The sequence below is a fragment of the Crocodylus porosus genome, unplaced genomic scaffold (genome assembly GCF_001723895.1).
Source record: "Crocodylus porosus isolate Cpor-Errol unplaced genomic scaffold, CroPor_comp1, whole genome shotgun sequence".
Classification (NCBI taxonomy): Eukaryota; Metazoa; Chordata; order Crocodylia; family Crocodylidae; genus Crocodylus; species Crocodylus porosus.
In genome coordinates, this window is record NW_017728906.1 from 41,225,974 (window position 1) to 41,249,012 (window position 23,039).

The following is a 23,039-nucleotide window of genomic DNA, read 5'->3' on the forward strand; positions in this document are numbered from 1 at the left end:
CTGTTTTTAAGAAACCTAAATGAAGCAGCAAAATGAAAAAGGAGCTTTTATGTCTTAGCTTGAATGAAATCAGGAAGTACCCTTTATCAAAAAGAGACCAGAGTATCTTTAAACAGAGCTTTTTGGTTCAAGTTTAACTTTCCAGAGGGGAAGATAAGTCAGGGTAATCACCGCATTTTGGGTGCCCATCCAAACCTCTAAAACTGTGTTGGTTTACCCAGCAGTGCTATTCCCAATAGAGCACTTGTTTTACTTCGGATCAATTAGATTGCTTAAGTCTTCACTAGAATATACTACAGCAGGCTGAATCCAGATGTCAATTATTAAAAATTGACTTCCATGTCAAAATAAGAATACAGGTCAAACATCACTGCATGTGAAAATGTCTACATTTTACTATTATGAAATCCACAGCTGCATAGACAAAGGCTTTATGGCATAATAGGGTAAGAGTAGTAAGGCATATGCCTATTAAAATGAATGAGCTGATTCATCAGTTTCACTTCCTCAAATCATAGCTGTCATTGCTCAGAAGACATTTTCATCCAGTTGGACTCAGAATTTTGATAGAATAATCTAGAAAACCCAGGGTACCCAGAGAATATTCAGTGTCTACTCACTGGTATCTGGAACAATAACAATTAAAAGCATGGCTTAACAAGGAAGAAGTGATGGCAATATTACTGTTTTTAATACAATTGGTAACTTAGAGCTAGATCCCACCAACAGATTCACCCAGGGCCACCTGTGTACTCAGTCCATTCCCAGCTTTAAGAAGCATGGAAGAATTGTGCATTTGGACAACAGCTCAAAATCTTCCCTGAAATATTTCATTCAACTTGTCTGGATCATGCAAGTAAAGTCATACAAATCAAGCTGTAAATAAACAAGAATGGTACAAATGTTTCATGTCAAGTACGAGAAAAGAGTTCAGTGGGCTACCATGAAGGATAGTCATCAGTCCAGTCTTATTTCATAACTTTTTAAACCACTAATAATGGTAAGATAAACAGCATCTTAAATTAGCACCTAAACAGTATTTACATGGAAGTGTTATGAACACCAGCAAGTTGGCAGAAAATTAGTATAATGGGAACTAAAGTAGTTACAACAAATAATCGAACAAGGAAATGAGAATCAATTTGAAAAAAATAAAAGTAAGTTCAGGTACCTTCTCTGGGGTAGAATATTACAGCACAGATATTCCTTGTAAGAGACAGCAACAGTGCTGAAAATAACCTATTCATGACAATGGGTATTAAAATACATAATAGGTGACAAAATAACACTATGGCAAAATAAAACAAAATAAGATCTTGTAATGCTATGCGTGGTCCAGCTGATCCTATGCAGAGCTCCACTGAAATCAATCTGGCTCCATAACAGGGAAATCCAGAGGGACTGCAGTGATTCATGTGAGCTCTTAGGACAGAGTCTGGCCAGAACCCCTGCTTTTGAGGTTCTGGAGCCCCGGAGTGCTGCTACTGTCACTCACCCCCCTCCTTTCACCTGCTGCTGAATGAATTTGGCGAGGCAGAGGGAGGGGAAGGGCAAACAGCCACATTCACCCCTTGGACTCTGGAGCCATGCAAAGGCATGGGCTCTGGTTAGACCTGCCCCTACCAGTTGGTGAGCTCACAGTCCACTGTGCATCTGCTGCAAGTCCTTAACCCAGGTTCAGTTCATTCACATGTTGCAGGACTGCCATAGGCTGAGCATTCAGATCACCATTTAATACAATAAATGTGCCTTTGTATGGCTTAAATGTGTTGCCATAACTGCCAAATCGAAGTGTAGATGAAGACTGCAGTGCTCTATTTTAGATAACCCCGGGTGCCTCTACACAAGACCCTTAATGCCCAGTAGATTAATTCCACTGTGCATTAGCACATCACAGCAAAAACTGTGCTAATGCACTAATACACAGTAGAATTAGTCTACTGTGCATTAAGCATCACCAAAAGACTGCACACCATTGCTACTGCACATTATGTAGTATGCAACAGCTACTGTACATTTATGTAGTACCTCATATTAAGCTGTAGTAGCAATGGTGCATTAATGCTCGTGTACATGTGCCCACCATCTGGTAACTCCTGGGAAATATGAATTGATTAATGTCAACTCTTGCAATTAATAGAACTATTCATGGCAAGAGATCTAAAAGCTCTTAAGCCTTTTAAAGTAAAAATTTGAAAAATGGTGTATAAATAAATAATACAGGTCATTACATTAACTTCAGGTCAGTATAGCTCATTGTAGATATACACAAGGCTCTGTCCATTCACTGTGTCTAATCTATTACCAATGGAAAGCACTGTGGCTTATAGACTCATCAGCTGTCATCTTCATGTCAAGCAAAGCTATTCAGGGACTTGTTTACCATTCATATATTACTTACCTTTCAGTCAAAGCTGATATCCTTTCACTGCTTAGTTTAAACCTCATCATCCACAGTAATTACTGTCCCTATTCTTTTTCTAATTTTTAATTGGCCATACCTTATATATTGTTCAGCCAGACCCTTTCAAGGGTTGTAAGTAGATAGTAAAAATGAGGAAGAATTGGGCTGAAATGACTATGGACCTCTAAATCACCCTTTTTTCTGGATAAGCTATACAGACCCCTTAAAATCTCAAAACCCATCAATTCTCAACATCTAGGTAAGCGGTACTCAAAATAGAAAAAATGGGTAAAAACAAAATATATATTAGTTATATATACACATATATTTCATATGTTGCAATATTAAAATGTTGCAACATAACATGTACAAGATTAATAGATTATTTCTTTCCTTACACTTTCTATTTTTCTTCCATTTGCCTTGGCTTACCTTTTCCCCTGTCTTTTCACCATTGTTTTTCCTGTTTTTCCCATTTTCCTTATCTGCTTTTTTCCATCACATGAAGTAGACAATATTACAATTAAATTTGTGATCCCCAGACAACCTAAGTTCTGGGGGAGTGAAGTTGGGGGCGGGGGGGGGGGAGGGGAGAGAAAAAAAAAGACTGTTTGTGGCTATACCTATAAAGTAGATCTTTGTAATTTTTTTGATCAACAAAAAAATTGTCAAAAGAACGGCTCAAATCATTTCTGAATATGGTTTTGGAGGCCAAGGAAAAAAATTGGAAGAGTCCAAATGTTTTTGTTTTGACACTTTCAGAACAAAACATTTTGAATTTTCAAAATGACACTTTAATTTCAAAACAGTACTGTGGGGTGGTTGAAGCCATGTACTAAAGCTGGGGACCTTGGGAGCACCTCTGAGCACCCCAGAACATAGCCTGGGGATCCTGGGAGTCATGGCAGACTTCTTGGAAAAAAAGCCGGAGCCAGGGCAGTAGCAGCACATGCCAAAGCTGCACATTGTTTATTGCTGTACATTAATTGCATGTGGAGATGCACCTCTTTGGTATTTTCCCACCACTCTTCCTCATTTACTTATATACCTCAGTCTTGTCCTTACTTTGTCTCTTCCAGTGTTCTTCACTCACTGCTTTTAATAACCTCTTGGGTACTCCTTTCATCTCTTCAGTCTCCATTCTTGTACTCTTCCACTAAGCTCAGGAAATGATTAATGGTTTAAGGAGTATATGCTGCTCTCTACTCTCCACCAGGGAGGAACAAAACTGTGACATGTTTTCTTTGCCATCTTCTTCAGTCTGACTTTGCTATTTTAGGCCTAAACTGCTCACAGCAACAAGTCAGAATTGTGAGCAGCCCCAAGCACTAGTATCCTCCTGGAGGCTGAACACAGGCAGCAGAAAACGTGGCACAACTCAAGCACTGCATAGTTTTAAAAAGCTACTGTAAATGGTTTTTTTCCCCCAACTGTCACTGCACAGTTGTGCTTCTCTGAATCCTTTATACCCTGTGGGGCCTAAATTGTTTACAGTGGTTCCAAGGTCAATACTGAACTGAGCCAGCTTCCACGACTTGGAGTGTATGGAGGGAATTTCATTAAGAAGAACAGTAAGTAGGGAAAAAAATCCTCAGACACATGAGTAGCTGGTGCAAAGCTAGCTACTGGTCACTAAACACTATAAGAGCCGAGCACTCCATCTTTCATGTTTAGCATGGTCTAAAGAGCATTTTACAAAAGCTGGTTGTTGACGTGAGTATTGAAAGAAAAGTGGCAAGCAAACACATCAGCTATTATGATTCCTTGGATATGAAGTTCAAAAATAGTTCAAAGTCTTGGCTTGCAGGACACAATTCACTAAAAAGCACATCTGGGTCTTACATATGATGCTATGATGCCTTCAAAGATTATGATTTCAAGGATTTAAGCCCTTTCATGCTGCTCCAGAACACCCACAGCTCTTTGGTTTGACACTTTTTAAATAATATTATGATGATGTTAAAACACGTACTATGAGAAAGATGTAATCATTTGAGGACTTTTTTCACTAGAAAACATGAATGGGCAAATATTTGAAGTTGGCTGGCAATTCCAGGAATTTACTGCTGTCTCTTCCTAAATCCCTAAGGATTTATACATCAGAATTGGTTGAATTTTTGTCCCCTGAAGGACCATTTTCTTAAAAATGGCTATCAAAAGTAAACAATTCTATGGAAATTGTAGCTTTTTTTCTCCAGTCAAAACATGGAAATTAAAATTCTCCTCCGTTTTTACTGCCATCCCTTTACCTCTCCTCCCCACCCCCAAAAAATCTTCCCTCTTTTTCCATATTGTCACCAGGAGAGTGGTGGCACAGAGGAGAGAAATAAAAATAATCAATGCTATTGATCATTTGTAAAATTGAATGTTCTTCGATTTTTACTTTGAAAGGTTTTTTTATCATTTTAATTATAAAATGTTTGTAAAAAAATGCAGATTGGGGAAAACTTTTGTTAAAGAACATGTCATTTTTTTCCACACACCTTTTTTTCTTTCATATCACCTAGGCTCTTATATGGTACCTGTCAATGGAATCCGAAACCCTAACTTGCAAAACAACAGAAAGATATATAGGGACAGTCATCCTCTGAAGAATGCAAATATAGGTAAGGGATCTCTACATGAAACCCCTAGATGATAAACATTCAGGGTGCTTGCAACTAAGGAGGGAGAAAGGCGACACATTCAGAGACTTCGACTTATCCATGCTATTTGATAGTTACAAGGACACAAAAGTATTTTACAGTCAGTTGCTCTTCTTGTATGCTAGGATTTCAGGGACTTCAGCACCTTGGGCTCCAAATACAGATATCTAGCACTGTAGATAAAGGAGAATCCCAACTGCCGTGGAAATTATCTGAAACTACTACTGGGGATAACTCCAAATTACTCTCTATGCTGTCATCCTTGCAAAACTACAACTGTCATGTAACTGGAACCAAAACATAAAGAGACATCTCCTACAAATTATAACATATTGTAAGTCACCACGGAGAACCTTGTGCTCTCAAACAATTTCAGTGGTAGTTCTGAATGTACTAACAAAATAGAAGCAAGCCATAAAATGAGCAATGGTACAATAGGGTGCATCAGTATAAAAACAACAAGGGCCTTAGGTAAAACACAATGGGTGTATCTACATATGCAATTAATGCAACATAATAAACTCTGGCACCATTTGAGCTGGAGAAAATTGTTCCCAGGCTCCGTATCTACATTGACACTGGGACAGCAGCAATTTGAACAAGGACAGAACAGGCCCCCCTGGCTAGCTGGACTAACTGGGCGCAATTTACGTCCGTGGTCAGCCTCTACACATGTGTTTCAGCACAGTAAATTAGTCCTCTGTAAGATACTATCCCATGGCAGAGTTAATTAATTTACTGCACCCTATACTGTCACACATATAGACAATGATGCTTTATTGTGGAGCTCACTGGTCTATTCCGCAGTAAAGCCTGTGTGCAGATGCACCCAGTACAAGTGTTCTCCCTGAAAACTAGATTTTGTTATTATAATAAATAGAAATACATTAAAAGAGGGATGGGAGAGAGAGGGAGAAAAGCACTCAAAGAATTGTATTTACATGAAAAAAGAAAAAGACACCAAGCATACTGTGTAATAATTGAGTGTCTGAAAGAAGGAGTTGTGGCTCATCTGAAAATCCCTTTATCCTAAAATTCAGAATGCACACCCAAATATTGAAGCATCTGAAATATTTACTCTGGATTATATCTAAAAGTATTTTATACAAATATAATTCAAAGCAAAAACCCTTCTCTGAAATCAGAATGTGGAGCACCCAGTTGGAAAGCTAGATTTTTAAGGGGTCTCACATTTCTGTCCAGAAGTCTAAGCCTGCAGTCTTACATATGTTTATTTAAACAAGAATCACACATCTTATGGAACATTTCCTTTGCAGCTCTCTTCTTTTGTAGTTTTTTTCCCCCAATACAATACCCTACTGTATTCCACAGACACTTTGTCCAGTACAAATTATGATCATCTTCAATGTATATACTTCTAACAGTATCCCTGAAGTGGTTTTTGCTCATCTTAGTTTTCCCTTTTGATGACATTGATGAATCACAAACAATCAGTCATATTTTAATCTCATACTGACACTAATATTTTAATAGTAAAATCTAAAACAAAAAATATACCATGACACATTTCTTATCACCATTTCACTAAAGTTCTTCAGATAGAGGTAGAAATGTTGTGCTGATATTTGATATCCAAGTAAGAATATGATATTCTTTCTTCAAGATATTGATCATTAGTGGAAAACAACTCAATAGTCCTGTTATATCTTAGCATCCTATTCATCGGCAGTGGGAAACAGACTGTGAGGTTAATCACTATTCACCTTTTGAGTTTTGTGGCCATATTATTGTTGAACTGATCATGAGCAGAACTCAAGGCTTATATAGCACATGCAGGGGAGATTTGGGTTATTTTTAAAATCTCACTATTAAGTTGCTGTTAAAATATTGAGAGTAGAAACAGCAAAAATCTACAATCATTCTGATTAGACTGCATTGATGTTTCTTCACCCCATTTTAACATGCATTGAAGAATTTATCAGAACAATAGCAGGTAAATAAAGATGTGTTATTGAATCCATGCTCTACTTTTATCTCAGGAATCAGATCTTACAGAGTATTTTATATCACATGGTGAGCTAGGCTAAGTGCAAATGTTAAATTAGCATCTGTTCTATTGGACACTTCACATGCTTTGGGACTGCTTAAAGTTTTATTGACTATTTTATTGGGCCAAATCTGAATCTGGGACAGTGATTCAATTCATTGATTCAGATCACTGTCCTGATTTGATTTACCTGAATCTGAAGATTCAATGCTGATTCAGAGAATCAGCGATTCAGAGACAGACACAACTTATACGTTTTTTCTACATAGCTCGAGGTATGAGGCGCAGTTCATGAATTTTGCAATGGTGGGGCAGATGGAAACCCACCCCTCCCTTGTGCTCGGCTGCAAACTTGGAAGTGGACCAGAACTACTTCTGGTCCACTTCCAGGTCCACCATCGAGCATGGAGGATGCCCCCCCCGTGTCCCCCTTGGTTTGGTGATTGGCCACGGGGGGGACCCCAGGTGCCCCCCCAAGACCCAAGAGACACCAGTCACCGAGCCCGGGGGGGTCCCCCGCACACTTCCTGGTGAACCTGGACCAGAAGTGCTTCTGATCCACTTCTGGGCCCACTGCCGAGTGTGTTGGGGACTCCCCTGCACTCCCATGGGATGCTCCATCCTCCCCAGCATCACAGCATTCATGAGCCTCCTGCTGCCTTGAGGTATCAGACCAAATCTCTGCCAAATCAGTGACTGAAGCTTCGTACAGCCCTACTATGCAGCCAAGATATCTCTACAATGCCTGCAGAAAAATAAACTATACTTCAAATTGCAGAATTTGGTGAAGGCAATTAAGTGATTCAAAAATAGTCTGTATACACAATAGAGAAAGAATCAGGTTCTGAAGGGAAAAATGATGCTGGTAGAGAAATTTTTCATGCTAATCTGAAGTGAAAATGAGGACTAAATAAACTTCAAGTAATATTACAATAGTTAATGGCAAACTTAGTGGATAACAAGAATTAAGCAATGTTATTTAATAGCCTATTTTAAGAGTAATAGGAATGAAATAGAAACTTATGTAACTACATTGTTGGCAATTTTTAATTATATTTCTTCATTATTTTAAAAGGTTCTATTAATAACAAGATATTTGTAAAGACGAAGGATCAAATCTAGTTCTCAGTACTCAAGCACTAAACCACATCATTATGCCAGATGCTATACTAGCATATGTTTTGAAAACCTCATAGCCCAGATCGTACTACTGGATGTGCAGGCAAGTCATTATATACATGTATGCTCACTGATATCCATGAAGCCCTGCAAATAAACATGCCCACCCACGATGGATTTACTGTACTTAAAAACTATACCAACCCAGCAGGATAGGGTGATCAATTACTAAAGATACATCAATTCAGTACCAGTCGAGTCTATTATTATCATGTCTGAATAGAACTATAAGGAGGAAATTGTTTAAATGACAGGTGTATTACAAACAGGTAGTGAAGCTCAGAATACAAGTTATATAGAAACAAAGAACTCCAAATCTTGTGTATAGATATCATTTGCATGTAAAATAGCTGCTGCATTCTGGATAAAATAGAATACAGTCATAATACAGGGATGTACACTTTCAACAGATGGTCTATGTATAGTGTTCATTATTCTATGGAATTCTTCTGCTAGCCAGAAAATGTATTCTAGGGTGAAATCTTAACTCCACTGAAATCAATGACTAGACTTCTATCTACCATTTCAATGGAGCCAGGGTTTCAGTCTTAGTTCCAGTATCCATTTTGTGAGGTCTTATCAGGTTAATAGATGTTTTTAAATGGAAATCTTTGTTTGGTGTATAAGTAAACGTAGTACACTTTGGATATTTTGCAGAAGCCTTACTCTGAAATCCTCTATTTGAATAAATTTTCCAGACTTTCCCAGTTGCAAAGTATGCTGTCACTATACATAGTAGGGAAGATAGTTCCTTTAATAAATACAGTTTAACTTCAATGTATTCATGAGTACATTTGGCATGCAACGTAAATTACAATGCGTCTAAGCTTCTATAGCTTCTAGCTATACCTGAGACAAAAGGTGTCAGGTATTAAAGTATAGGAGTCAATTGTATGCATCCTTTAACAAAACTACAAATAATTTAACTTGCTCTTTCTTTTCATCCTTAAAAATATCACCACTAAAAATGGAAACAATCAACAAACAGGTTATGACATTCCAAAAACAAAAATTCTCTAGCTCACAGGACTCTCTACAAAAATAAAATCAAGTCTATGCCACAATTCCAGGAAACTCTGATTTTATGTCTGGTATATAACAAAGTACATGTTAATTTCCCAAGAAGCACGCTAGAAAAAAACCCAAAGCTGTCTGAAAGCTTCATGTCACACCTAATCATGTAGATGCATCAGTGCTAACATGCAGTACGTTAAAGGAAAGATGAAATACCATTCAGTTACCATCAACTTTAAAGGAAACATCAAGCGTTATAGAAAACACAGAAACCACATCCAGCAGAAAAAGAAAGCCATTAAAGCTTACCTGAGACAAGTGAGACTGTGTCTTTCTCCCATGAGACAACAGTGATGTATGCCTCCACAGAGGAGGGGATAATGCACTTGAAGACCGCTACATTGCCTCTCATGGCTTTCTGGTCCTCCACACGGACAGTATAGGGTTCCCGTAAAACTAAAATGGAAGAAACAGTTTTGTTGAGTTTGTGAGAAGGCAAAGACAAGACAAGGAAAAAGAAGTTTAACTGGTATAGCAAATGGGTATCAGTTCAAGGAGACAATGGAGGTAAGGCCCTTTTTGGCCATATAAAGGAAATCTGAAGAAGATGAGCTGATGCCCACCAGCCCTTCCACCTCCACGCACCTTACAGAAAATACAGTAGAAACTGCCAGTCCATTTTGGTAGGGTCATACCCTGCTACAGTCTTTACATAAATCACCCAGGATAAAGGATATTTTTAGAATTTAACCTTCCTAAGAGTAACGAAAGGAGAACGAATTTTGTAGAGCCAATCTGAACAGTATCCATGAAAAAGAAACACCTCAAAAACCACTTGTTTCTCTAATATTATTGCAGAAGCATCTAGCTCTCTCATCATGCTGTATGTCTAGAATCTGATATGGCACATCACTCACAAGTTGAGTGTTTTCTTTACCAGAGGGTACACAATACCCTGGACATGACTAAGCTTCCACAACAGTGCTTCTGCAGAATTAAACTACTGAGTTTCTTCCGGTAAAAGCAGCAACGAGGATAATAGAAGAATCAGAAGGGTGGGAGAAAAATAATCACAAGATATTTAGGATGGGGGAGAGAGAAGAGTTGAAGGATCCTTGTAATATTCACTGATTTTTGAAAGCTCCACCTGCTGGAGGGGGGTGTTTCTATAAACTTCAGTTTTTGTTTAAAAACAAAAAGTCTCTAGCCCTCACAATTACAAAGAAGCCCCTTAAATGGAATGCAGCTATACCCATTAATGCTATCTGAGGGTCCGGTCCACAGATTTTAATCAACCTTATGTGTAAAAGTCAAGAATAATTCAACTTGGTCATCTGCCTGAATCTTCCACTCTGTCAGGATAGATTCTCAGGGTAATAGCTGAACAGGCTAAGTCTGCTGCTAGGAACATTCCAGGCTGAATGCTGGGGTATCCATGGCCTACCCATCTGGTCAGTCCAACTTTGTGGTAGGCTATTCAGTTAACGATATATCAAACTCTAATAACCCCTCCACCTGGCTGAGATTCTGAGAGTGGAGAGCTGCATTCACTTTTAGCTGTGCTAGGGAAAGATCAGAGAGTCATCCCAACTCTCACTTTGCTTACTGCCAGGTTTTCTTCCTGCTACCCATGTGCTGTGGGGTAAAGCTGATAGATCTTGAATCCAGTCCTTTCCTCCGGATCCCACATATCTCATATAATTACCAAATACAAATTGTATGCTAATCAACCATTGTATTCACTTTCTTCCCCTCCCATGCCAGAACCATGTTCCAGTTTTTACAGGGTACATATTATGCCATTACTTGAGAGGACTTGGTAACCATTGCCAGAAGGGTAGGGGTGATAGGATGGGGCACATATTTCCGAGACCAGAATTATGGGATTCATAATTCTGTTGCCGGGAATAAAGTTTATTGACAGAGGTTGCATGATAACTGGCATAATGGGAGATCTAATGCTCTTGATATTGGTTTGGGAAAAGGAAGAAACACCATGAGACTTATAGTCTTGGCTTTATATCTAGGCCTAGGTGAGCTCGGCAGTTGGTCTCTATGGACAACTGTTTTAATGTTATGGTCTACCAGTTGGGACAAAGGATGACTGATGGTTAAGCCAACCAGCAACAGCTACTTTTCACAGAGATTACAGTCATTTCTTTCTTTCATTTGTTTATGACAACACTGATGATTGTTTATTTATCAGAATTACTTTTTGGTGCCAGACACTGTCCCCTGGAGGGGAATGTGACTACTTTGGGGATTCCCTGAGCAACACATGGCTTGCTACACAACCATATGTGCACATTTTCAGCTGCAATGTGCACTCCTCTACTTGCATAGATCAGAGCCTTAGTTGATACAGAGCCAAGATTTACCAATTTTTAAAGTGTTCTGTAATACAATAAAAATTGGCCAACTGATATTTGAATTTTGGTGCATCACATGCACACAAAATGTCATGATGAAACCACCACACACTTTTGAATTTCTGCCTAAAGTAATTTTAAGGAAGGAACTTCAAAGACTGAGAGGCTTTGACAAATGCATAAATGGAAACTGATATGGACTCTGTTCTCCCTAAACAGAATCTTATCATGCTTTTTGTCTACAAATTCAAGAGATTCAAATGCCCATGTTCTAAACTGAAAATGGCTGTCTGTGTATTTTCTTAGACTGTTTTGGATAATGTATTTAAGACTTTTCTTGAAGATGTAACTTTTTTCCTCATACTTCCTAATTATCACTTTGTATGTCTTTGAAATTATTTTTTAGTGTCAGTGGGTGCGTCTACATGTGCAAATAATCAGGGAGCAGTTGACTCAGGAATAAAGTACTCTAAAGTAAACTCTCCCTGGCATGCATCTACACGTGCAGGGACACAGAAACAGATTTGCTGCTCCTAGCAGCAGATTTCTCCTGTGTCCCTGCAGCTCTGCAGCAGGACCTTGAAACAGCCAGGGTGCTAGCCCAGGGGCTGGCAGGGAGCATGGGGCCAGGAGACAATGACTCCTGGCAGGGCTTGAGACATTGCTCCCTGCCCCCAGAAGCTGCCTACAGATGGGGCCAGCTCCACCACTGGAGCCTGGGCAGAGACAATGTCCCCCTACCCTGGCAGCAGGGAGCTCCCAGCCTCTACTCTACAGTCACCGGGCCAGGGCCAGGAGATCCTTATAGAATCATAGAAAATGAGGGTTGGAAGGGTCCTCAAGAAGTCGTTTAGTCCAACCCCCTGCTCAAAGTAGGACCATCTCCAACTAGATCATTCTAGTCAGGGCTTTATCAAGCCATGCCTTAAAAACCTCCAAGGATGGAGGTTTCACCTCTCTAGGTAACCTGTTCCGGTGCCTCACCTTCCTGCTAGTGAGAAAGTTTTCTTAATATCCATCTTAAACCTCCCTGGCTGCAACTTGAGACCATTGGTCCTTGTTTTGTCATCTCTGACCACTGAGAATATGATAACTCCATCCTTTTCTGGAACCACCTTTCAAATAGTTAAAGGCTGCTATCAAATCCCCTCTCAGTCTTCCTGTCTTTAGACTAAATAAGTCCAATTCCCTCAGCCTCTCCTCATAAGTCATGTGCCCCAGCCCTCTAATAATTTTCATTACTCTCTCTTGGACTCTCTTCAAAGTTGTCTACTTCCTTTTTGTAATGAGGGACCCAAACTGGACAAAGTACTCCAGATGTGGCCTCACCAGTCCAGAATAGAGAAAAACAATCACTTCCCTTGATCTGCTGGCAATGCTCCTACTAATGCAGTCCAGTATGCTGTTAGCTTTCTTGGCAACACGGGCACACTGCTGACTCATATCCAGCTTATTCTCCAATATAACCCCCAGGTCCTTTTCTAAAGAGCTGCTGCTTAGTCACTCATTTCTCAGGCTGTAGAGGTACATGGGATTTTTCTGTCCTAGGTGCAGGACTTTGCATTTGTCCTTGTTGAACCTCATGAGATTTGTTTTGGCTCAATCCTCCAATTTGTCTAGGTCAGTCAGAATCCTAGCCTGACCCTCCAGTGCATCTACTACACTCCCCCATCCCCACCCCCAACACTGAGTCATTGATTACTACCCATTGAACCCAACACTCCAGCCAGCTTTCTATCCACCTTACAATCTATTCATTTAACACATACTTTCTCAGCATGCTTGCAGGAATGCTGTGGGAGATGGTATCAAAAGCCTTGCTGATGTCAAGATATATTATGTCCACTGCTTTCCCCTCATCCATAGCAACATCCATCTCATCATAGAGGACAATCAGGTTAGTCAGGCATGACTTAGCCCTGGTGAATCCATGTTGGCTGTTCTTAATTACATTCTTCTCCAAGTGCTTAGAAATGGATTCTTTGAGGACCTGCTCCATGATTTTTTCCAGGACTGAGGTGAGACTGACTGATCTATAGTTCCCTGGATCCTCTTTCTTCCCTTTCTTAAAAATGGGCAATGTATTTGCCCTTTTCAAATCATTTGCGACTTCCCCTGATTGCCACGAGTTTTCAAAGAAAATAGCCAGCGGCTCTGCGATCACATCAGCCAACCCTCACAGCATCCTTGGATACATTGCATCTGGCCCCATAGACTTATACACATCCAGCTTTTCTAACCTGTTCTTTCACCACTGAGGGCTGCTCACCTCCTCCCCAAACTGTGCTGCCTGGTGCAGTAGTCTGTGAGCTGACCTTACCGGTGAAAACTGAGGTAAAAAGGCATTGAGTACTTCAGCCTTTTTCTCATCATCTGTCACTAGGTTGCCTCCCCGATTCATTAAGGGACCCACACTTTCCCTTACCTTCCTCTTGTTGGTAACATACTTGTAGAAACCCTTCTTGTTACCCTTCATGTCCCTTGCTAGCTGTAACTCCAGTTGTGCTTTGGTGTTCCTGATTTTATTCCTGCATTCCCAAGCAATATTCTTATACTCTTCCCAAGTTGTTTGTCCAAGCTTCCACTTCTTGTAATCTTCCTTTTTATGTTTAAGCTCACTGGACAGTCTTCTGCTAAACCCAGCTGGTCACTTGCCATCTGCTATTCTTCCTGCATATCAGGATGGTTTGTTCCTGTGCCCTCAGTAAGGTTTCTTTAAAATACAACCAGCTCTCCTGGACTCCTTTCACCCTCAGACTGGCCTCTTAGGGGATCCTGCCCATTAGTTGCCTGAGAGAGTTAAAGTATGCTTTTCTGAAGTCCAGGGTTCTTCCTCTGCTGGTCTATTTTCTTTCTTTTGTCAGGATCCTGAATTCAATTATCCCAGGGGAACACCTGCCCACCTTGCCATCCCCTTCTACATCCCCCACCAGTTCTTCCCTGCTTGTGAGCAGTAGGTCAGGAAGAGCACAGCCCCTAGTTGGTCTTTCCAACACTTTCATCAGGCAGTTGTCTCCAGTGCTCTCCACAAACTTCCTGGATTGCCAGTGCACTGCTATATTGCCCTCCCAGCAGATGTCAGGGTGATTCAAGTCCCCCATGAGAACCAGGGCCTGCAATCTAGAAACTTCTGCTAGTTGTCTGAAGAAACCCTCATCTACATCATCCTTCTGGTCTGGTGGTCTATAACAGACACTCACCACAATATCACCCTTGTTGCTCTCCCCTTTAGTCTTAACCTAGAAACTTCCAACAGGCCTATCTCCATTTTCATACAGGAGGTTTGAGCAATCACACAGGTTTTTTTACATACAGCACAACTGCTTCTTCTCTTGTGCCTTGCCTGTCCTTCCTGAACAGTTTGTACCCAACCATGACAGTCATGTGACTTAGTCCACAAAGTGTGTTATTCCAATCATGTCATAGCTCCTTGACTTCCAATTCTTCTTGCTTTTTTCCAAGGCTCCTTGCATTTATGTATGGACTCTAGAGGTGACCAGCCAATTGCCCTACTTTTTCAGGAAAAATGAGGCCTCCCTTGCTGCCCCACATTTCTGCTTCCTTCAGGTCCCCCACTTCCCCACTTACCTCAAGACTTTGTTCTCCAATCATGGGGCCAAGGCTGAGAGAGTCTCATCTCCCAGCCCAGGCCCCACAACTGAGGAGCTCAGGCTGTGAGATAAGAATCTTGTAGCCCTGGCCCCACAACTGCAGATCAGGGACTGAGAGGTGCCAGGGAAATGGAACGTTGTCCCCATCTGGGCTCTGGTGAGGAAGCCCACCCTGGCAGCAGGAAGCAGGGAGCAATTTCCCACCCCCTGCTGCCCGGCTGACAGGGAGCAAATGTGCTCCCAGTCAGGTGTCTATATATGCACTACTGCGCAGTAAATAATCAAGAGTTAATTTGCTACTTGCATTTGCAGGTAGCAAATTTACTCACAATTAGAGCCAATTACTGTGCAGTAAGCATCTGCATTTGCAGATGGTGATGCTTACTGTTCTGAAATTATCTCTAATCCCAAGTAAAGCATCTCACATAGATGTGCCCAGTAAAAGCAAAACTTAGTAGTGAACATTATTAATTGGCATAATGTTTATCAATCAGGCTCTTTCTTATTTGGAAATAGAAAGCCTTAAGAAAAGCAACAGCTCTAGGATATGATATATGTGCATAGTTTGCAATTTATCTAGAATTACTACTGCAAATACACCAGAAATCAGATCCTCAGCAAGGGTAAATTATTACAGCTCAATTGATTCCAATGAAGCTTTAATAATGCTGTATTCAACAAGAATCTGCTCTGCCCTCTCCATGCTTTATTCATATTACTGGCTCATCAAACTTGACTAGATGTTGTTTTTAAGCTATGTGTTGGCTGGACTAGTAAAATAGTACTAACAAAAGACTCAATTCTGATCTAATTTAAACCATTTCTCCTCTTGCTAAGTGGGCCTCTTACTATTCAGACAATAGCTGCCAAAGTTCTATGCTCATGACACAAAAGACCTTCTGAATAGTTTCACTTAAAACCAAAAGTATTCCCTGTACTGATAATATTGATTGCTTATATTATATGTGTGTATCTCTGTCCTTTGTCTCAAAACCAGGTCACAAATGGAGAGAATATAAGGGAGAAATGTTTTATTTTTCTGATTTGCCAAACCTTGTCCAAGGACTGTCCCCATTTCTCTGCCAGCTCTTCACTGATATGTTCTGATAAATGGTTCAGGTATTGTCAACTTTTAATTTCAATGGTTCTCATGATATTTGTGAAACACTCTCTCTTAAAGTAGGCATTTTGGTTGCTCTTAGTAAAAACCAATAGGGCTGTCCTTCTCTATTCTGATTCACAATGCATATGTCTAGACATGGTATTAATTTGACTGAATAAACTCTGGTATACAATGCGGCAGAGTTTATTGTGTCTGGGTGCCATGTTTACACATGCACCTGGGACTGCAGCACGTTGAGCTGGGTCAGAGCAGCCTTGGCTGGCAAGGAGCCTGGGAGGTCAACCTGCCAGCCCAGGGCTGCTCTGACTCAGTGCAACATGCTGCGGAGGGGCTGGCTGGGGCACATGGGTACTTAAGTGTGGGGCTAGTTGATAGGCAGCCCCCACATCGAAGCACCCTCCAGCCAGTCCCATCAATGTCTACACATGCATTACGGCAAAGTAAATAACGCCACGACAGGATAGTATTTGTGTTGACAAGTACTATCCTACAGCAGCATTTATTAATTTACTGTGGCCTAACAGGGCTGCACGTCTAAATGCTGACATTTTATTGTGGAGCTAATTAGGCAGCTCTGCAGTAAACATCTCATGTAGATGTACCCAGTAGCTATAACTTTAAGCCTGAAACACATGGTCTACCCCTTATTCCAATTTAATTGATGTAGTGAAGATGCATACTTACCGGCCTTAATGTGAACATCCTGACTTCTGATTTTCCCTGAAGGATTTTCAGCTGTGCAATAGTAAGTGTTATCATGGATTAAGTTATTAAAGCTCGAAGGAGGGAAGGGGAAAATTTGGAGAGTGCCATTGGGGTGGACGTGGCGGATCCCTGGGACATCATAGATCTCCTCGCCCGTTGCTAGGTACCATCTGAGTGTCACAGGAGGGATCCCTGCTGCAGGACAGGGCACCAGAGTTCCTGTGGTGCTAGCAAACACTACCTCTTGCAAAGATGCATTGACAAAATATAGGCTGGCGTGTAGATCTTCACTGAAAACTGCAAGACACAAAGAGAAAAATGTATTTAGTAGCTAGGAAAATTGACCTGCACTTAAAACAGTTTTATATTTACAAATTAGTTTTCATGGTATAATAGCAATGCTCGGGATTTTTAGTTCCTGGAAGTCATTTCCAATACAAACACATGCGTGTAGTACTATCTAATTTGAATTATTCCAGTAACCGATGAAGATAACTGGAGTAACTGGATTATAATGCAGGATAGATTAAGATTCTGTTCTGTTTTAGTGGTGGAAAAATGCAACCTAGTCAATTAATTAAGAAGCTGCAGATCTCAAAAACATAACGGAAAGCAGTTATTTTCTAGTGAGATTACCATTAATGTCTGGAAAGAAGAAAAATTAGATCACCTTTGCCTTTGCTGATTCAGTATTCTTGCCAAAGCAGGCTAAATACAAGCAGTAATCTACTCTAGTGAAATTCCCACTAACTAGAATTTCCTCAGAAGCAAAGGCTGTTGTTAGCATTTATAACAGAATTTGACTTTACAGTCCTTTTTGGAATTTAGATATAGCAAAGCAATTTGTAATGCAGTGAGTAGAACTGAGCAAATACTGGGGGAAAAACTTCCATATCATTACTTCAGAAAATACGAAATTCGAAGAGTAAATTATTTGGCTAGTTCTAATAAAAATACCTAGACTTTTCATTACAAAAATGACTTTAAGACAAACATGGCTAGTAGATGATGTTATTCATAAAGAACGTGACTATTAGCCAGAACTGTCATATTTAGAGGTTCTACCTAGACAAGCAAAAGCAACTTCAGACATTTCATCCAGTGTATGAGACCCCTCACAAAGCAGTATCTCCTCCTCTCTGCTTGAGAACAAAGCAATGGAAACCATTACTTTTAGACTTCCAGAATGTGAAGTTCTTAATAGTGTAATCATACTCACATTTTATATGTATTATACTTAAACCTCCCCCCTAAAATTCTGCTAGCTTCATTTTACAAAAATAGATAAGGTTATTTTAATATTGCATTTGCACTTCCCTCATCCTTGAATTCCTTGAATTCTAAAGTGAAGTCATCTGACAAATTCTAAAATGGTAGTTATTGTATATTATGTTAAAGTAACCAGCTGCAATAAGGAGTTGACTACTGCTCTCAATTTGCAAAAGTACATATTATTGTCCCATGGATAGACAATACCCAGCAACCTCAAAGCTAAGTCACATGGGGTGCAGTTTATCCAAGCTCTTTTGATTCTATGTTAGCTTACAGCATCAGATGGAGTGTTTCTTCTCCTGACACTGTGGAGGGCAAAGTAAGGTGGGAACAGATTTTTGTATATCTTGAAACCCCTCTGTTTGCTTTCCAAAGACTATCAGATTTTTACTGGGAAAAATTATATTTCAAGGTGGAGACTGCAGAAGGAAAGATCAATTACCTCCATGAAGTAATTGGAAAACATACAGTCCACCTAAAAGACATCAGAAGTAAATAAATAAAGATTTCTGGGAAAGGGTATGTGACGGGGGAAGCTGAGGACTGAGTCTCGAGTCAGCTCTCCCACCTGTGTATGGAGGAGTCCGCCCAGTCTCTTCTGCCATGACTTTGTTATTCCCTTTACTGGTGGTATAATGCAGGAGTCTGCCCATTAAAGGCCCCAATGCCAGGGGGTGCTATCCACAGCACTGAACCTTCCCTACACTGCAGCCCATGCCTCACAGATGGCATCCAGGATCTTATAACACACCCAGCCTAAAGTCAGACAAAACTCAGTCCTTTTGTCAGGCTTCTTACATGCACACATTCACACCACCCCCTCTCACTGGAGTCTCTCACACTCCACCCCCTCTCACAGAGTCTCTTGCTCACTGCACCATACTGTACCCCTTCCACTCTGCCCTGCTCCCTCTTGGAGCAACCCCATAGCCCTTGGGGCTCATCCAACTCACTCCTTGGGTGGCAGACAGTCTTTTGGGCCGCTCCTGTGACCCTCACCTGGGTAGTAGCCAGCCAATAGCCTGGCCTGGGCTAAATTTGCTCTGGCCCGGGCTAAATTTGCTCTGGCCCATCCTGGGGCAACTCTACAGGCTCACTGCACACTCTTATGGGGGTTGGCCCATGTGTTGTCCTTCAGGCCTACTCAAGTTCAACCCTACTCAACACACCCCCGTGGGCTGCCCATTCAGACCGTCGCACAACCTTGCTCAACCATGAGTTATGCCCAATCCTTCAGGCAGTAAAAATGTACCCTACTCTGGGCAGGCCCCACAACTGCCCTCTCCCCTTAGGGCAACATAACTTCCCCCTCTCGGGGGTCTCACAGATATCCCCTCCCTAGGACCTCCAAGGTCTCATTCCCCTGTGCAGGCTCAGGTGGCCACAGATATGCCTGGCCTCTGTCCTCTACTGCGGTTTTACACCCCCTAGGGATCAGGTGGCCATAGCCGTGCCTGGCCCTTGTACCCATGGTGTTGTGGGAGCTAGGGGTTATTGAGGCACCCTAACTCACATTTCACCAGGGAGGTGAGCACTCCTGGTATTTAAGTGGGCCTGCCATACCACCAGCAGTCCCACCAGGCCTCCCTATCCTGGCAGGGTGCAGTTTTAGGTCACGACCAGGCCCAGAAGCCTCCAAGCCATCCCCCTAGCTCCTGCCCTTACCTCCAGGATTTGATGAGCCTCATCTCAGCCAGGTGATGTTGCTCCCTTGACTGAAAGCAACACACTACTGGCTATGCCTGGCTGACTTTGTTTTAAAATGGCCGCATTAATCAGGCACCTGCTGGTTGTCTGCTCCAGCCCTTAAAGTGGCAAGCACCCAAAGGTGAGAGGAGAAGACAAAAGGGAAGGAGGCAGGGAAGAAGACAAAAAGGATCTTTGAAATTTGGGAATCTAGAGCTTCAAGGAAAGTGACAGGGTATGGCCAATAGCTAGGGACCTACTTAAATCACTATGAGACTAAACAATTTCTGCAAGTTGGTCATGGCATAAACAGCAAATTCCATGGATATTTCCTGGCTGTGCTCCACTGGCCCTTCCCCTCAGTGCTGACTGGCAGAGAGGCCCTAGTGGGGAAGGATGGACAAGGCAATCTTGTCTGCTGCCCTTCATGCCATCCCGCCAACCAGCACCTTCCTCCCCTGGACAGGCTGTGAGGCTGCAGCAGCAGCGAGGACCACTGACTCCCACAGGGCAGCCAACATTTTATTTTTAAGGGGGTTTTTTTCAGTTGATTTTGTGAACAATCCCAGATTTCATGATTTTCCTAGTCATAAGTAATCCCTGCAAATGGAGGTGGCAAGCACTGCTTCAGAGCAACCACAGGTCCTGTAAGGTTCAAGCCAGTCCTATTAGAGTGGTTTATCCCCAGTAAAAATCTGATGCCTTTTGGAAAGCAAGCAGATATGATCTGAATACAAACAAGAAAAAAGGGAGGTTAGTAAGACAGTGCAGTTTTACATGGTCACATTTCTAATGATAGCTACACTTTAGTGGAAAGAACAAAACCAATTGTGGCAGAATAGAGAATAAATAATCTTGAATTCAGCATTGTTCATTTAACTATACAAGCCATACTCTATAATTACAACTGAAATGTTAACACAGAGTGTTTTAATTTTCAACCACAAGGAGAAGAGACATTTGTATAAAAGTAAATACATATATGTTTGCCAGATTTTAATATACTTTGTGGCAAGTTCAGGTATAATCAGTAGACTTTCTAATTTAGGATGAGGAGAGGCATACCAAATTTTCCATGCTGTAAAATAAAGATTATCAGACACTAGGTTTGATATCTTACATAGAACTTAACTTTTCCATATACAATTTAAATTACAAGGCAAAACAGCTGAATTGGATGCATACGAGATGCACAAAATATCACTTCTCACAGCTGTACTGTATCCCCTGTAGCAGTCTTCACTCTAAGTTTCTATCCATCTGCCTATACAATAATGCTTCCATTTAAAGTAGCACCTGGTACCCATGCATCTTAATGGCAGACACAAACACATATTCAAAAAATCCCTGGAAAATAATCGCAATACTATAATATAAACACAGAAAACAATCCAGATGCATTTTGTTGCAGAGAACAAATCTACAAGCTGCTTAGATACATACTTCAGAAAAGATTGGGACTTTGTGCAGTATCTTTCATTAAAGAGCTATCAGCCCAGTGTCTCATAGAAAAAACAAATTTTCTGAATATTGGAATAAATGATATATCAAAATCTAATGGGAATTAAGAGAAAACAAGAAGGGAAATATGAAAAGTTAATATATCTTAGAAGTAAAGTATTAAAATGAGAAATACGAGGCTTTAGTCAAGAGGAAGAGCAGGGAGACCATGCCAGATGCTGCTGGGGTGAGGAAAAGAGAGAAACTAATGAAAATAGTCGGGTTGGGAGTATCAACAATAAAGAGATGACTTTTGGAGTATAAACTAAGGCAGTGGGGGCCAAACATGTTGGCAGATATGCCACAATTAGTACAATATCCTCTTCAAGAGAGCCACTCTAATTAAAAGCCCTCTCCCACCCCAGAGCACATGTACAGGGCTAGATGATCACAACAGTTCATTCCATCTTGGTAATCTCTGATTCAAAGCGTCTTTCTGGAGAAAACAGGTGGCCGAATCTACACCTTAAATTCTGGAGGAGTCCATATTGGACCTTAACCTTTCCCCTAAACCCAAAACTGCTTACAAAGTTAGACTGGATCTACAATCCTCTCATTGTTAAATGCAGCAGATACCCCATCAACTCCCATCTTAAGTCTCACTCTGTTCAACAAACTCCTATGAACAATCTCTTGTCCCTGTTTGCATGAGTACTGTCTTTAAAAGTCTCATGGCAATGCCCAGAGAGCAACCTTCTTGCTTGGTCTGTACTGCTGATGTCTCTTGCTCCAAAGTTCATTCTGTATTACCCAGAATTAATGGGGTAAGCAATAATGGGAAGGAGGGGGCATTCAGTATTTATAGAAAGAATAGCAGTGACAGTGCTAGATGTAAGAGTTATGATACAGGATCAGATCAGTGTCTGGTCCATTCAGCAGGCTTCTGTCTCCCAGAGTGGCAAGTACAAGGTGCTTCAAAGAAAGGTGAAAGAAATCCTGCAGTAGGCAGCTGTCAGACATCTGCCCCAGGAAAAATTCCTCCCTAACCCTTTAATTGTTTTATGCCTTAAAGCATGGAGATTCATTTTCCCTATAAAATTACTTTTTCAAATCCTTAGTATGATGTTTCTTAAAGTTCACATTATCTGTAGTGTATCCAATGCTTAACCTGGGGAATTCACTGCAACAAAATGTCACTGATGCCAACTATGAGTGGCATATTCCTGCCTATCATGAAACATGGTGAAGAGGATTTCTTTGTCTTTTGTTTTTTTGTATAACTGACTATTTTCAAATTCCTTCATAATCATTCTAGTTTCTTCTATAATGGACATGGCTGACTGGTGCCTCCTGAGACTGGGGGAGCAAAGTCTGTGGGTGGAAGCATTGGCGGTGGGGTGGCAAGCGGCGACTGCCCACAGAAGCCGGAGGCAGGGGCAGGGGGAAGGGTGGCGGCAAACAGCTATCGCCTGCAGAAGCTGGCAGCAGCAGCAGCGGGGTGGTGAATGGTGACTGCCCACAGAAGCCAGCATCGGTGGTGGGGGAGGGGGAGGGTGGCGAGTGGCAACCTCCCGCAGAAGCCA

At 41.2% G+C, this 23,039-nt stretch overlaps 1 protein-coding gene across 1 annotated transcript in view; it reads right to left on the minus strand.

The window, feature by feature from the left end:
- DSCAM (DS cell adhesion molecule) overlaps nucleotides 1-18,271 on the minus strand; it is a 620,508-nt gene extending 602,237 nt beyond the window's left edge. Inside the window, exons 1-3 of the mRNA XM_019557111.1 lie at nucleotides 18,124-18,271; nucleotides 17,038-17,355; nucleotides 9,560-9,706 (exon numbers count right to left, since the gene is read on the minus strand). Of these exons, the coding sequence (XP_019412656.1) occupies nucleotides 9,560-9,706; nucleotides 17,038-17,355; nucleotides 18,124-18,271 (613 nt within the window). The remainder of the gene's footprint in view (nucleotides 1-9,559; nucleotides 9,707-17,037; nucleotides 17,356-18,123) is intronic.
- Between the last annotated feature and the right edge of the window lie 4,768 nt (nucleotides 18,272-23,039).